This window comes from Pelophylax lessonae (assembly GCF_965119305.1).
Source record: "Pelophylax lessonae genome assembly, chromosome: 7".
Classification (NCBI taxonomy): Eukaryota; Metazoa; Chordata; class Amphibia; order Anura; family Ranidae; genus Pelophylax; species Pelophylax lessonae.
The window spans coordinates 39,627,114-39,641,063 of NC_138774.1; the positions used below are offsets into that span (position 1 = coordinate 39,627,114).

At 45.8% G+C, this 13,950-nt stretch overlaps 1 protein-coding gene across 5 annotated transcripts in view; it reads left to right on the forward strand.

Moving 5' to 3' along the window:
* The window catches only part of LOC309559447 (HLA class II histocompatibility antigen, DM beta chain-like), a gene marked incomplete at its 5' end in the record, with an annotated part of 164,143 nt that overhangs the window by 41,367 nt on the left and 108,826 nt on the right, over positions 1 to 13,950 (forward strand). Inside the window, one exon of one of the 5 annotated variants that reach the window (XM_082262710.1) lies at positions 9,324 to 9,597. The exons of the other annotated variants lie outside the window; for them this stretch is intronic. Coding sequence (XP_082118836.1) covers positions 9,324 to 9,577 — 254 coding nt within the window. The 3' untranslated portion in view covers positions 9,578 to 9,597. Of the gene's footprint in view, positions 1 to 9,323; positions 9,598 to 13,950 lie in introns of those variants that run through there. 5 annotated transcript variants of the gene reach the window in all.

Sequence of the window (13,950 nt, forward strand, 5' to 3'; positions counted from 1 at the left end):
GAGGTGTCGTTGATGAAACAGAACCTGGGTTCACACTGGTGCATGCTGAACACCGCATGTGATTTGCACCAAAAACGCACCGCATTTCTGTGCACATCACATGTGATGTCTGTGCGATGTGATTTGAGACATATATTTTGTATGGCTCAAATTGCATCACATTTGCACCAAAATGTTGTAGGACCCTTGTTTTCTCCACACCTAATCGCATCGCATGGGTGTGAACACCCATGCGTTGCGATTCTGGCAAGCGCACGGCATTTTGCAATTTGTTTCAGGGTATCGTTCATGGAACATGAAGCCCCTGTTGACATTGTGCTGATTTGGAATTACAATTTTTTATGTTGAATCACATGTCAAATCGGAGCCTATTGCCGGCAACGGCACCGATTCACACTGCAGGTGAAATCATTCAGCTGAACGCGCACGATTTCAAACTCAGATGTCAGTGTGACTTCGGGGGGCGATTTGACAGACATCTGTGCGGGTCCATGCACAGATGTCTATTAAAATCGCCCTGAAGTCGTCAAAAGTAGTGCAGAAACTACTTTTGGGAATCGGTGCGTGGCCACAAAGTCAGGGTTGCACCAATTCAGACAGAGACGTGATTTGGCATGCGATTTGACAGGTCACATCTGCCAGATGTGAACGAGGGCTTAATGTTCCATGAACTACACCCCGAAACAGATTGCAAAATGCAGTGAGCTTGACAGAATCTGCATCACATGGGTGTTCACACCCATGCAATGCGATTTTGATGTAGGGAAAAAAGGGTCCACATTTTCACCAAAATGTTGTAGGACCCTTTTTTCCCTGCACCTAAATCTTATCGCATGGGTGTTCACATTCGATGCGATTCTGGCAAGCGCACTGCATTTTGCAATCTGTTTCGGGGGATCATTCATGGAATGTGAAGCCCTGTTGACATTTTGCCAATTTGGCATGCAAATTTTCATGTCGAATCGCATGTCAAATTGGAGCTTATTGCCGGCAATGGCCCCCGGATCATTCAGCTGAACGCACGCGATTTCAAACTCGCATGTCAGTGCGACTTTGGGGGCGATTTCACAGACATCTGTACGGGTTCATGCACTGATGTCTATTGAAATCGCCCTGAAGTCGCCAAAAGTAGTGCAGAAACTACTTCTGGGAAGTCAGGGTTGCACCAATTCAGACAGTGACATTGCCGGCAATAGGCTCTGATTTGGCATGCGATTTGACATGTCAAGTGGAACATTAAGCCCCCGTTCAAATCTGTCCGATGTGAACAGGGGCTTAATGTTCCATGAACTACACCCCGAAACAGATTGCAAAATGCAGTGAGCTTGACAGAATCTGCATCACATGGGTGTTCACACCCATGCAATGCGATTTTGATGCGGGGGAAAAAAGGTCCACATTTTCACCAAAATGTTGTAGGACCCTTTTTTCCCCTGCACCTAAATCTTATTGCCTGGGTGTGAACACCCATGCAATCCAATTCTGGCAAGTATTGCATTGTGGGAAAGTCAGAGTTACTAAAATAGCAGAGAGGTGATTTTTAGCTATAAACATCCAAAAAATGCTACTGCCAAAAAAACGCTAAAAAACTCTGAGAACCGCCAATGCAAAAAAGCTAAAAAAACACTAAAAAACTCACTACAAGGCTACTGGCATTTTTATAAAGTCTAGTGTGCACGAGGCCTTACAAATAGTCGATGTTGATTAGAGGAGTGAGTTTTCTGCCATCATTTTCCACCATCCCAGCCCACCCCCCTCCACTACATAAAGCAGCAGAGCAGTTAAAAAAATGTAAAAAAATAAATGTCGCTTTTTTTTTTTTTTTTTTTACACACTCAGAATACCAGCGCTCCAGGCATGGTCCTTGAACATAGTCCCTAAGGCCCCTTTCACACTTGTGCGACTTGACCGCGATTTTGACTGGGCTTGAAGCAATGCCTATGTCTTTGGACCTCAAAACGCATTAAAATCGTCCAAAGTAGTACAGGGACTACTTTGAAGTTGCGCATATATGAATGGGTATCATTGGAAAACATGGTGAACGACATGTCATGCAACTCTGATGTCCAAAGTTGCATGACAAGTTGCACAAGTGTGAAAGGGGCCTAAATGCGAATATCACTCAGTACAGAATTCAGTCCGGTCCAGCAGCAGCGTACTTCAGCCTGCCATAGACATTGGCAGCAGTGCTGGGCGCTGCACCTGAGCCTCCCGGACGCACTAAAACACCGGAATTGGACGCACACAGACTGGACGCCTAGTGCGAGGGGTGGCCTTACGGGGTAAATCTGCTAGTTTTATCATTATATGGCCCCTTGCACACTGCAGCTTAAAAATGCCCAGTACAGCTTTTTTATATGAGCTAAAATAGAGACCATTCATTCTAATGTGCCTATGCACACAGGCGCGTAAATGAGCGCCGCTTATTCTTCAGTAAGAACAAAATAGAAAAATCTGCATTTTTGGACAGTAATTTACGCCTAATGCGTGCATTTGTGTGCAAATACGTGCAAATACAATCAAATGGACGCACACGATCATACTGTTGATCTGAAAAAAAAAAATTCATATTCAGAGGCGCGAATTTACGCAAATTTTCAATAAGACAAATATTAGGCTGAAATAGGAAATGCTCAAACAGGAGTATCGTGTGCAAGAGGCCTATAGGAAACGGTTTCAGGGAACCTTTAGTTCTAAATGTTGCACTGACACCTTGTGGCAATTGTTGACCACTGCAGGCTTATGCAATGAACGGTAATTTGTATGAACTGAAGCAATGGTGTGAAATCCCTTCCTTTCCCATTGTTTGATATCAGCATGTAGAAAGGGATCAGAATATGGTTGTGGTTTTAGAAATCTTTAAACTAAAGCTGTAAGAGAAATAGGTGCCCTGGCCTTTACTTTTGAAAATGCTAGTTTTCTGGCTGTTCGGACCTAAATGAGTGTTGAATTCTGAAAATGCTTATGGAGGCTGCAGTTTTCAGGGATGCTTTCTCTGTATCTATTTTATTCTATCTTTTCATGTGACAACACTGAAGAAATGACACTTTGCTACAATGTAAAGTAGTGAGTGTACAGCTTGTATAACAGTGTAAATTTGCGGTCCCCTCAAAATAACTCAACACACAGCCATTAATGTCTAAACAGCTGGCAACAAAAGTGAGTACACCCCTAAGTGGAAATGTCCAAATTGGGCCCAAGTGTTAATATTTTGTGTGGCCACCATTATTTTCCAGCACTGCCTTAACCCTCTTGGGCATGGAGTTCACCAGAGCTTCACAGGTTGCCACTGGAGTCCTCTTCCACTCCTACATGATGACATCACAGAGCTGGTGGATGTTAGAGAACTTGCGCTCCTCCACCTTCTGTTTGAGGATGCCCCACAGATGCTCAATAGGGTTTGGATCTGGAGACATGCTTGGCCAGTCCATCACCTTTACCCTCAGCTTCTTTAGCAAGGCAGTGGTCATCTTGGAGGTGTGTTTGGGGTCGTTATCACGGTTGGAATACTGCCCTGTGCCCAGTCTCCGAAGGGAGGGGATCATGTTCTGCTTCAGTATGTCACAGTACATGTTGGCATTCATGGTTCCTTCAATGAACTGTAGCTCCCCAGTGCCAGCAGCACTCATGCAGCCCCAGACCATGACACTCCCACCACCATGCTTGACTGTAGGCAAGACACACTTGTCTTTGTACTCCTCACCTGGTGGCCGCCACACACGCTTGACACCATCTGAACCAAATACGTTTATTTTGGTCTCATCAGACCACAGGAGATGGTTCCAGTAATCCATGTCCTTAGTCTGCTTGTCTTCAGCAAACTGTTTGTGGGCTTTTTTGTGCATCATCTTTAGAAGAGGCTTCCTTCTAGGACAACAGCCATGCAGACCAATTTGATGCAGTTTGCGGCGTATGGTCTGAGCACTGACAGGATGACCCCCACCCCTTCAACCTCTGCAGCAATGCTGGCAGCACTCATGCATCTATTTCCCAAAGACAACCTCTGGATATGATGCTGAGCACGTGCACTCAACCTCTTTGGTCGGCCATGGCGAGGCCTGTTCTGAGTGGAACCTGTCCTGTTAAACCACTGTATAGTCTTGGCCACCATGCTGCAGCTCAGTTTCAGGGTCTTGTCAATCTTCTTATAGCCTAGGCCATCTTTATGTAGAACAACAATTATTTTTTTCAGATCCTCAGAGAGTTCTATGCCATGAGGCGCCATGTTGAACTTCCAGTGACCAGTATTAGAGAGTGAGAGTGATAACATCAAATTTAACACACCTGCTCCTCATTCACACCTGAGACCTTGTAACACTAACGAGTCACATGACACCGGGGAGGGAAAATGGCTAATTGGGCCCAATTTGGACATTTTCACTTAGGGGTGTACTCACTTTTTCACTTCATCGCATACTAGCTCATTATGAAATACTTACCTTAGAACGATCCCCAGCCGTGCCGCCAGCTTACCTGTATGACGGGCGTCCTGTTCAGTCGCCCGTCTTCCGGGATAGCGGCATCCGGCCATCTGATTGGCCGGACCCGCGATTAAGTCACTCCCGCGCATGCGCGCGGGAGCCGACGGTCACGCCACGGGGCTCTGAAGGAACGGCACCAGCGGCTGTTCCTTCAGAGCATATGCGCCAGTGATGTCATTGGCTCCATGTAAGGTAAATATCCCCTAAACGGTACATGTTTAGGAGATATTTACACTACCTATAGGTAAGCCTTATCATAGGCTTACCTATAGGTACAACTTGCAGAGGAGGGTTTACTTCCTCTTTAAGTGCTGCTATTCATAGACCCACAGCCTAATATAAAAAACACTCAGGTACTTATAATATCTGCTAAAAATACATTTTGTGTTTCTTTTTTTTTGTAGCGCTCCCCCTTAAGGGCTTCAAGTAACTGGGATCCCCCACCTTACACAGCCAGGCACACTGAATTTTCACATGCATTCTAGAATCAGAGAACAGTCCATGACTTTGTTTTTGTTGTTTATTGAGGAATATAACTTGGATAGGGATGGGAGATTATGGGAAGCTCACTTGACTTCAGAACAAACTTCAGGGACAACTCTTCCTATATACAGTACAGTCTCTATATACAATGCACTTCTTCCTCCAGCACTCACTTGCTTGCAGAACCCAGCTGGATCACAGTAAGGATCTGACAGTCACTTTAAATCAATGGCCCATTACAGGCAGGAACCCAAGGCCCCTTGGTTTTGTAGCAAAGTTCAGTGTCCAGCTTGCATTACTCATGTGGCTACTGATCCCAGCACCACCCCTTCAGCCACTGCCAACCCACCTGGCTGCAGTTACCTCTTTCACTAGCCCTCCAGGCTACTTTCCCACAGGCCTCCCAGACTGACACTCACCAGCCCACCAGGCTGACTCTCAGGAGATGTCCCAGTAGTGCTGACATACTCCTGCTGTCCTCTCTCCTTGCTCCTGTGCCTCCAGGAAGGGGTTTCTCTGTGTGTTGTGGCAGGATCCTTCCAGCACCTGAGCCCCAGCCCAAGGTCACCCCCCCCCCCCCTTCAGACTAGGGGGAACCCTGCAAGGGCCTCTAATAGCCTCCTCAGCATTCCATATTCCAATTGACTGCCCCCTGCTTCCCTGCTGGCATGACCTATTGATGAGGGGATTCTGCCCCCTGCTGGCCCTTTTTGCTGGGGATTGAGGCCCTCATAAATAATCCAAACAGCCCCTCCTAGCTTCCACCCACTACATCTAGAACATTCTCCAATGTTCCAAAAAACAGGGGGATGCACCAGAAGAGCTGTCAGGAGGAGTCATCCAGCCTAACTCGCTGAACCCTGACCCAGATTCACAGCTCAGACTTAGCCCTGAGCCAAAAATATATTTCCCTACTCTAACAATCAACAGGGGCGGCCCATCCATTGGGGGCGCAGGGGCGCTGCCCCCCCCCCATCCATGCGTTCGGCCCCCTAATCTACATGCAGGGTTCTGGATGCATTGATTACAATGGGTTTTTTTTTTTTTTTTTTAGCATGTGATTAGAGCCAGAGGCTCTAATAGGCTTCACAAAAGGGTGGGCTCGGGGCGCAGAGCACTGCGCCCTGAGCCCACCCAGTTGTGTGACAAAAGCGAATGAATATTCGCTATTGTCACACGGATTCTCCTCCTGGCCAATCAGGAAGTGGGTCCTGAGACCCGTTTCCCGATTGGCCGAAAGGAGAAGCCATGCCATTGGCTTTGGAGGAGGAGGGAGGAGACGCAGGAGACCGAGCGAGGGGGAAGCCGCCGCCGCTGACTGCCGAGACACAGGAGACCGATCGAAGGGGGAAGCTGCCCCCACTGCTGCTGACTGCTGAATGCCCTCCACATGTCCAGGGTGAGTGAGCTCACAACCGGTGTGGTAGGGGGGTATAGTGTGGTCCGTCTGCGGCCCCCCCCCCCGGTCCATAGAGCACCAGCCACCACTGACAATCAACCTATTTACATCCAGCACACTAGAGGGAGTTACATTTTAATGAAGATATTTGGACTAAATGGTGTTTTTATACTTTCCTGGAGGTCACAGTTACCCCCTTTGTGCCAGCACCTCCCAGCCCTTTAAGGGGTTTCAGATGCTGGGAGGGATGATCATGTGACTGCCGTAATTGGATGTCTCACTGGTCAAAGCCGGTGACTGTGCCGGGAGCGCGCAGGGGCGCATGCTCTTGGCCAACTACATTTACAATCTGGTACGCAAATATGCGGCTGCTCGATGTTAAGGCCTACCTGCCTGAGGGGCCGCATATTTGTGTATTATCAGCATGAAGGGGTTAAAGCTGAACTCCAAGAATGATTGCATACTTGCTTTGGTACAGCTTAGCATGATATGCATGTCTCATACTTAAGGGACTGCTGGGGAAGCTGACAATCACAGTAGTGGCCCGTGCTACTTTCTGGGCTTTATGTGAGCAGCTTCTACTCTGCATCCTGACCACAAGGGGTCACTCACTCAGCACTACTGCCATTCACAGAGGGCCTTGTATTTTGTTCAATGGATACAAGGTGTTTCCTGATTTGAAGAGGTGGAGAGGAGGGGCAGTGATGTCATGATCTCCACCTCATCCAATCATAGAATGCCTTGTATTCATTGAAAAAATTAGGATGTTCTATGAATAGCAACATTGCCAAGGGAGAGACCTCCTGTGTCATTGTGCAGAAGGGAAGCCGCTTACACAAAATCCAAGCAGGACCTGGAAGATTGTGGCTATCACTGAAATAGCACGGACTTCAGGTGAATGGATTATTTTTTTTTTCCTCCACTAATGTGGAGTTACCCTTTACCACTTCAGCCCCAGCAGGTTTAACCCCCTTCCTGACCAGGCCATTTTTTGCGATTCGGCACTGCGTTACTTTAACAGACAATTGTGCGATCATGCGACGCTGTACCTAATGAAATTGATGTCCTTTTTTCCCCACAAATAGAGCTTTCTTTTGGTGGTATTTGATCACTTCTGTGTTTTTTTTTTTTTTTTTTTGCGCTATAAACAAAAAAAGAGCAACAATTCTGAAAAAGAAACAATATTTTTTACTTTATTCCTAAGAAAAAAAAATTTTTTTATTCCTAATAAAAATATGTAAAAATCGAATTTCTTCATGAATTTAGGCCAATATTTATTCTGCTACACATTTTTGGAAAAAGAAAAAAAATCGCTGTAAGCGTATATTGATTGGTTTGCGCAAAAATGATAGCATCTACAAACTATGGGATAGATTTATGGAATTTTTATTTAAATTTTTTTTTTTTTTTTGCTAGTAATGGCGATGACCTGCAACATTGCGGAGGACAAATAAGACACTTTTTGGGGACCAGCGACACTAATACAGTGATCAGTGCTAAAAAAAATATGCACTGTCACTGTACTAATGACACTGGCAGGGGAGGTGTTAACATCAGGGGCGATCAAAGTGTTAAATGTGTTCCCTGGGAGTGCTTTCTTACTGAGTGGGGGAGGTGCTTTGACTGGGGGAAGACAGAGATCCGTGTTCCTGCTTAGCCTCTCACAGAACGGCGGTCTGCCTTGTTTACGATCAGCAGGTCCCGGCGCCCATCGTAGGACCCACTGATTGGCTTCCGCTGTGTCCAATCACAGCAGGAGCATGGCTCCGTCGGCGTGTACGCGCGCCCCTGAGATGAAGATCAGAGCAGTATATGTACGTGGGGTGGTCCCTAAGCGATTAAGGTAAAAAAACCTTCAGTCTTTAGAACCACTTTAACCATTTCTGGACTGGAAGGATTTCCCCCTTAATGACCAGGTCATATTTTGCGATTCGGCACTGCGTTACTTTAACGGACAATTGCGCGGTTGTGTACCCAAATAAAACTCATGCCCTTTTTTTTCCCACAAATAGAGCTTTCTTTTAGTGGTATTTGATCACCTGTGCGATTTTTAATTTTTGCGCTATAAACAAAAAAAGAGCGACAATTCTGAAAAAAAATATATATATATTTTTCACATTCTGATCTAAATCTAAATTTTTAAACATTTTAGGCCAATTTGTTTTCTGCTACATATTTTTGGTAAAAAAAAAAAAAAAAAAAATCGCAATAAGTGTATTTTGATTGGTTTGCGCAAATGTTATCGTGTCTACTAACTACAGGAAAGATTTATGTTATTTTTATTGTTTTTTTTTTTTTTTACTAGTAATGGCGGCGATCTGCAATTTTTAGCGGGACTGCGACATTGCGGCAGACAGATCGGACCTCTAACTGACATTTTTGACACTTTTGGGGGTACCAGTGTCATTACTACAGTAATCGGTGCTAAAAATATGCACTGTTACTGTAATAATGATACTGGCAGGGAAGTGGTTAACACTGTGGGTGATCAAGGGGTTAAATGTGTACCTAGGGGCGTGTTTCTAACTGTGGGGCTTGTGAAATGATCAGAGACCTGTAATCCTATATAGAAGGATCACAGGGTGCTCTATGATCATTCCAGGGAGAAGAACGGTCAGCAGTGTTTACAGCAGCTGACCGTCCTTCTCTCTTAGCTGGGAACGATCGTGGGTGCCAGACGGTAATCGGAGCCGCCTGCCCGGTGCATCAGCTTTCCTGCTGACGAGTGGGGGCGGGAGCTCGCCGGCGGCGGGGTGGGAGCGCGCCGGCGGCGGCGCACGCTCACCTCCTAGCTGCCTGCGCGCGACCGACATATACCTACGGCGGTTTGCGCAGGAGCGGCTGCCTGCCGCAGTATAACTGCCGCGGGCGGGCGGTCATAAAGTGGTTAATATTAAAGTGACCCATACAGTCTCTGATCACACGCTCTGATCTCATTACCATCTCTGCACTTCTTTCAGAGGTTTCTATAATGGATGAAGGATCTGTGACTAAGGTGTCCACATCTCCCCTGCTTCCCTCACAGTCACTAATGGAAGAAGATCTGGATCTCGGGGAGGACAATGACACCCGCTCAGTGCAGGGGGAGCTGTCAATGGGAGATCAATCAAGCCTCTCCTCCTGGGGGGGATCCCCGCTGCCCTTCTATCAGGGGTGTGCACTGAAGGACGGGGATGAAGCACAGGCTACTGACAGATGCTGTGTCCCCATTTAATGTCGCCATCTGGACACGACTACTAAGTCCCGAGTCACACTGATGGGATGCGGGAAGGCTGCGAATTTGCAGCCTGTTCCCGCATCGCACACGCACCCCCAGCAGTTCACACTGCCATATGCGATACGCTGGGGGTGTCAATGTAATGTTAACGACACCCCCAGTTTGATCGCATATCGCAGTGCGATTTTGCACTTCGCACAGGATCCGTAAGCCTAGTACACACGCAACAATTATCGGCTGACCGATCGGCCGACTTTTGTCCAGTGTTGTTTTGTTGGTTGAAATGTGCTCTAGACTGCACACGAATTTTCTCGGCCAACAAAAATCTACTTCAGAAGTGATGTCATGTGCTGGTTTACTTTCCGTGTGTTTTTTCTTCTCTGAGCATGCCCAGTCTTGCTCATCAGATTTTTATCTGGTGAAATCTGTACTGACTGACGGAAAATCGGCCATTGTGGTGACGGCCAACAAAAATTTTATAGTCTGCACACCAGATTTTTTTCAGCCAAAAAATCGGAGTCGGTTGTCGGAAGCATCATACTAAAAAGCCGAAAACCGGCCGATCGGACGTTGGCCGAAAATTCACGGCCAACTATCGACGCGTGTGTACGAGGCATTAGATCCCACAAAATTGGATGATTTGATGAGCTCAAAAAGGCAGAGAACCGGAGAATCCAACACCAAGATCAAGGTCAGAAAAAAGCATCACCACGTGCACAAATAGGATGTCTGCTTACCAGATCATTTTGACCATCAATTAACCACTTTACCACCGGAGGATTTTGCTGTCTTCCGTCCAGGCCACTTTTTGCGATTCGGCGCTGTGCGACTTTAACTGACAATTGCGCGGTCGTGCGACGCTGTACCCAAACGAAATTTTCGTCCTTTTTTTCCCACAAAAAGAGCTTTCTTTTGGTGGTATGTGATCACCTGTGCGATTTTTACTTTTTGCGCTATAAACAAAAAAAGAGCGTTTATTTTGAAAAAATAACAATATTTTTAACATTTTTTTATATGAAATTCCCCCCAAAAAAGATGTAAAAACCAATTTTTTAAAAAATTTTAGGCCAATTTGTTTTTTGCTACCTATGTTTGGTAAAAAAAAATCGCAATAAGCATATTTTGATTGGTTTGCGCAAAAGTTATTGCGTTTACTAACAAAGGGAAAGATTTCTGTCATTTTTGGTGTTTTTTTTTTTAACGCGTAATGGCGGCGATCTGCGATTTTTTTTGTGGGACTGCGACATTGCGGCGGACAGATCGGACCCTTGACTGACATTTTTGACACTTTTGGGGGTACCAGTGACATTACTGCAGTAATCAGTACTATATATATGCACTGTTACTGTAAAAATGACACTGGCAGGGAAGGGGTTAATTTTATTGGAGAGGGAGGGGTTAATGTATGCCTGGTGCTTACTGACGTGTAGGGGGGAGGTGACTGTGTGAGTCATGGGCAGATCGGATGTCCAGCTATGCTGAACAGTCCGATCTGTCACTCCCTGTCACTATGGAGATCCGCCCGCTTGTGTTTACACAGGCGGGCGGATCTCCACACTAGATCCCCGGCGATCGGGGCAGAGCAGCGGCGATCGCCGCTGCTCCTCCCCTGGCCCGACTCCCGCTGTGAATGAAAACAGCGGGAGCGAGACTCCGGCGGCGCGCAAGCGCCGCCCAGAAGGGGGAGTGTCTGACGACGTTAATACTACGTCGTCAGACGATAACGAACCACTTTGCCGCAGTAGTACTACCGTACTCGGTCGGCAAGTGGTTAAGAGTGGTCAAAACAGGCATGTGTCCAGATGGTATCCCAAGGCATGAACAATTCATCAAACACCGTTGGTAATCACATTCACATAAGTGGGTGGCGTCTCCAAACCTATAGATAGTCAGCTCAGTAAGCCATGTTACCTCCAAAAACAAAGGCAATGTCCTTGTGATGACGAAACGCGTCAGACAAGCCCAGACGTAGAGATGACCATCTCGGCTATCTCGTTTTTCATGTTTTGTCATATCTACTGAAATGTGAGTTGCCCATCTATTTGTTATTTTACACAATAAAGCGTTATACTATGCCATTGGAGTCTTCCTTTGTTTTTGGAGGTAATATGGCTTACTGAGCTGACTATCTATAAGAGGTTTGGAGACGCCACCCACTTATGTGAATGTGATTACCACCGCTGTTTGATGAATTGTTCATGCCTTGGGATACCATCTGGACACATGCCTGTTTTGACCACTCTTAATTGATAGTCAAAACTATCTAGTAAGCAGACATCCTATTTGTGCACGCGGTGATGCTTTTTTCTGACCTTGATCTTGGTGTTGGATTCTCCGGTTCTCTGCCTTTTTGATGCGAATTTGACTGAATTTGAAGCAATATCGGTGTAATCTTGAGGTCTATGGACCTCAAGTCTCATCAAAGTCGGACCAAAGTAGTGCATGGACTACTTTGAAGTCGCTGCAACTTGAAGTCGCACAGATATGAACAGCACTCATTGGAAATCATGGGGTATGGCTTGTCATGTGACTTTACAGTCCCAAGTTGCAGGACAAGTCACACAAGTGTGAAAGGGGCCTTATTGCTGTTTGAGGTAAAGCCCTATTCTAGTTTTTCTATTAATTACATTTGATGAGCAGCCAAAAGATAGAATATAAAATCATTATGTTCTTACTGATCCCCATAGTCTTATTGGCTTTAATAGGGCTGCAAAGAGGGCCGCTACTTTCTGCATGGAAGCAGTAGTCTCTCTGCAGCACCCCCTGCTGATCAGAGCAAGAACCCTCCAATATGCAGGAGACATGACTTTTTTCTGATTGGAGATCTCTACCTCTGACTCAGCTGAGGGCGTGTTGGACTGCTGCAGAAAGACCGCTGCTTCCATATGGGGAGCAAAAGTCCTTCTTCTGCAGCCTTATGACAGGACAGCATTTTGGACTCACTATGGGGATCAATCAGCCTCATTGCAAACAGGAGAATACTAAATGATATCTCTAGCTGATTTATAGAACAACTACAGGAGCATCTCCTAAAATTAGAATATCATCAAAAAGTTAATTTATTCAGTAATTCAATTCAAAAAGTGAAACTCCTATATTTTATATAGAATTGTTACACACAGAGTGATATATTTCCAGCATCTCTTTCTTTTCATTTTGATGATTATGGCTTACAGCTAGTGACAACCCAAAATTCAGGATCTCAGAAAATTAGAATATTACATAAGACCAATAAAAAAAAAAGATTTTTAATACAGAAATGTTGGCTCACTGAAAAGTATGTCCATGTACAGTATAGATGCACTCAATGCTTGGTCGGGGCTCCTTTTGCAGGAATGACTGCATCAATGCGGCGTGGCATGGAGGTGATCAGCCTGTGGCACTGCTGAGGTGTTATGGAAGCCCAGGTTGCTTTGATAGCGGCTTTCAGCTCATCTGCATTGTTGGGTCTGGTGTCTCTTATCTTCCTCTTGACTATACCCTACAGATTCTCTATGGGGTTTAGGTCAGGCGAGTTTGCTGGCCAATCAAGCACAGTGACCCCACGATCAATAAACCAGGTATTGGTACTTTTGGCAGTGTGGGCGGTGCCAAGTCCTGCTGGAAAATGAAATCAGCTTCTCCATAAAGCTGGTCAGCAGAGAGAAGCATGAAGTGCTCTAGAATTTCCTGTTAGAGGGCTGCGTTGACTTTGGACTTGATAAAACACAGTGGACCAACACCAGCAGATGACATGGCTCCTCAAATCATCACTGATTGTGGAAAATGTTGCATTTCATTTGGAACTGAGGCTCCGTTCACATGTAGGCGTTTTGGGGCGTTTTTCTGCTCTAGGATCAGCTCTCAAAACGCCCAACAAGACAAATCCTATTCATTTCAATGGCCCCTGTTCACATCTGAGCGTTTTGACGCTGTATACAAAACGCCCAACGCTCAAAAAAGTACATGAGCTTCTTTTTGGGCAGATTACAGGCGTTTTCCATTGATCTCTATTCAATCTAAAAACGCCTGCACAAAAATCGCGGTAAAAATCGCGGTAAAATCGCGGTAAAAAACGCCGCAAAAATCGCGGTAAAATCGCGGTAAAAAACGCGCGAAAAACGCTACGCTCAGGTGTGAATGTAAGGTCTCAGAGTCTGGAGGAAGAGTGAAGGGTAAATAATCCAAGTTGCGTAAGTTCCAGTGTGAAGTTTCTACAGTTGGTGATGATTTGGGGAGCCGTGTCATCTGCTGGTGTTGGTCCACTGTGTTTTATCAAGTCCAAAGTCAACGCAGCCCTCTAACAGGATATTCTAGAGCACTTCATGCTTCCCTCTGCTGACCAGCTTTATGGAGATGCTGATTTTGTTTTCAAGCAGGACTTGGCACCG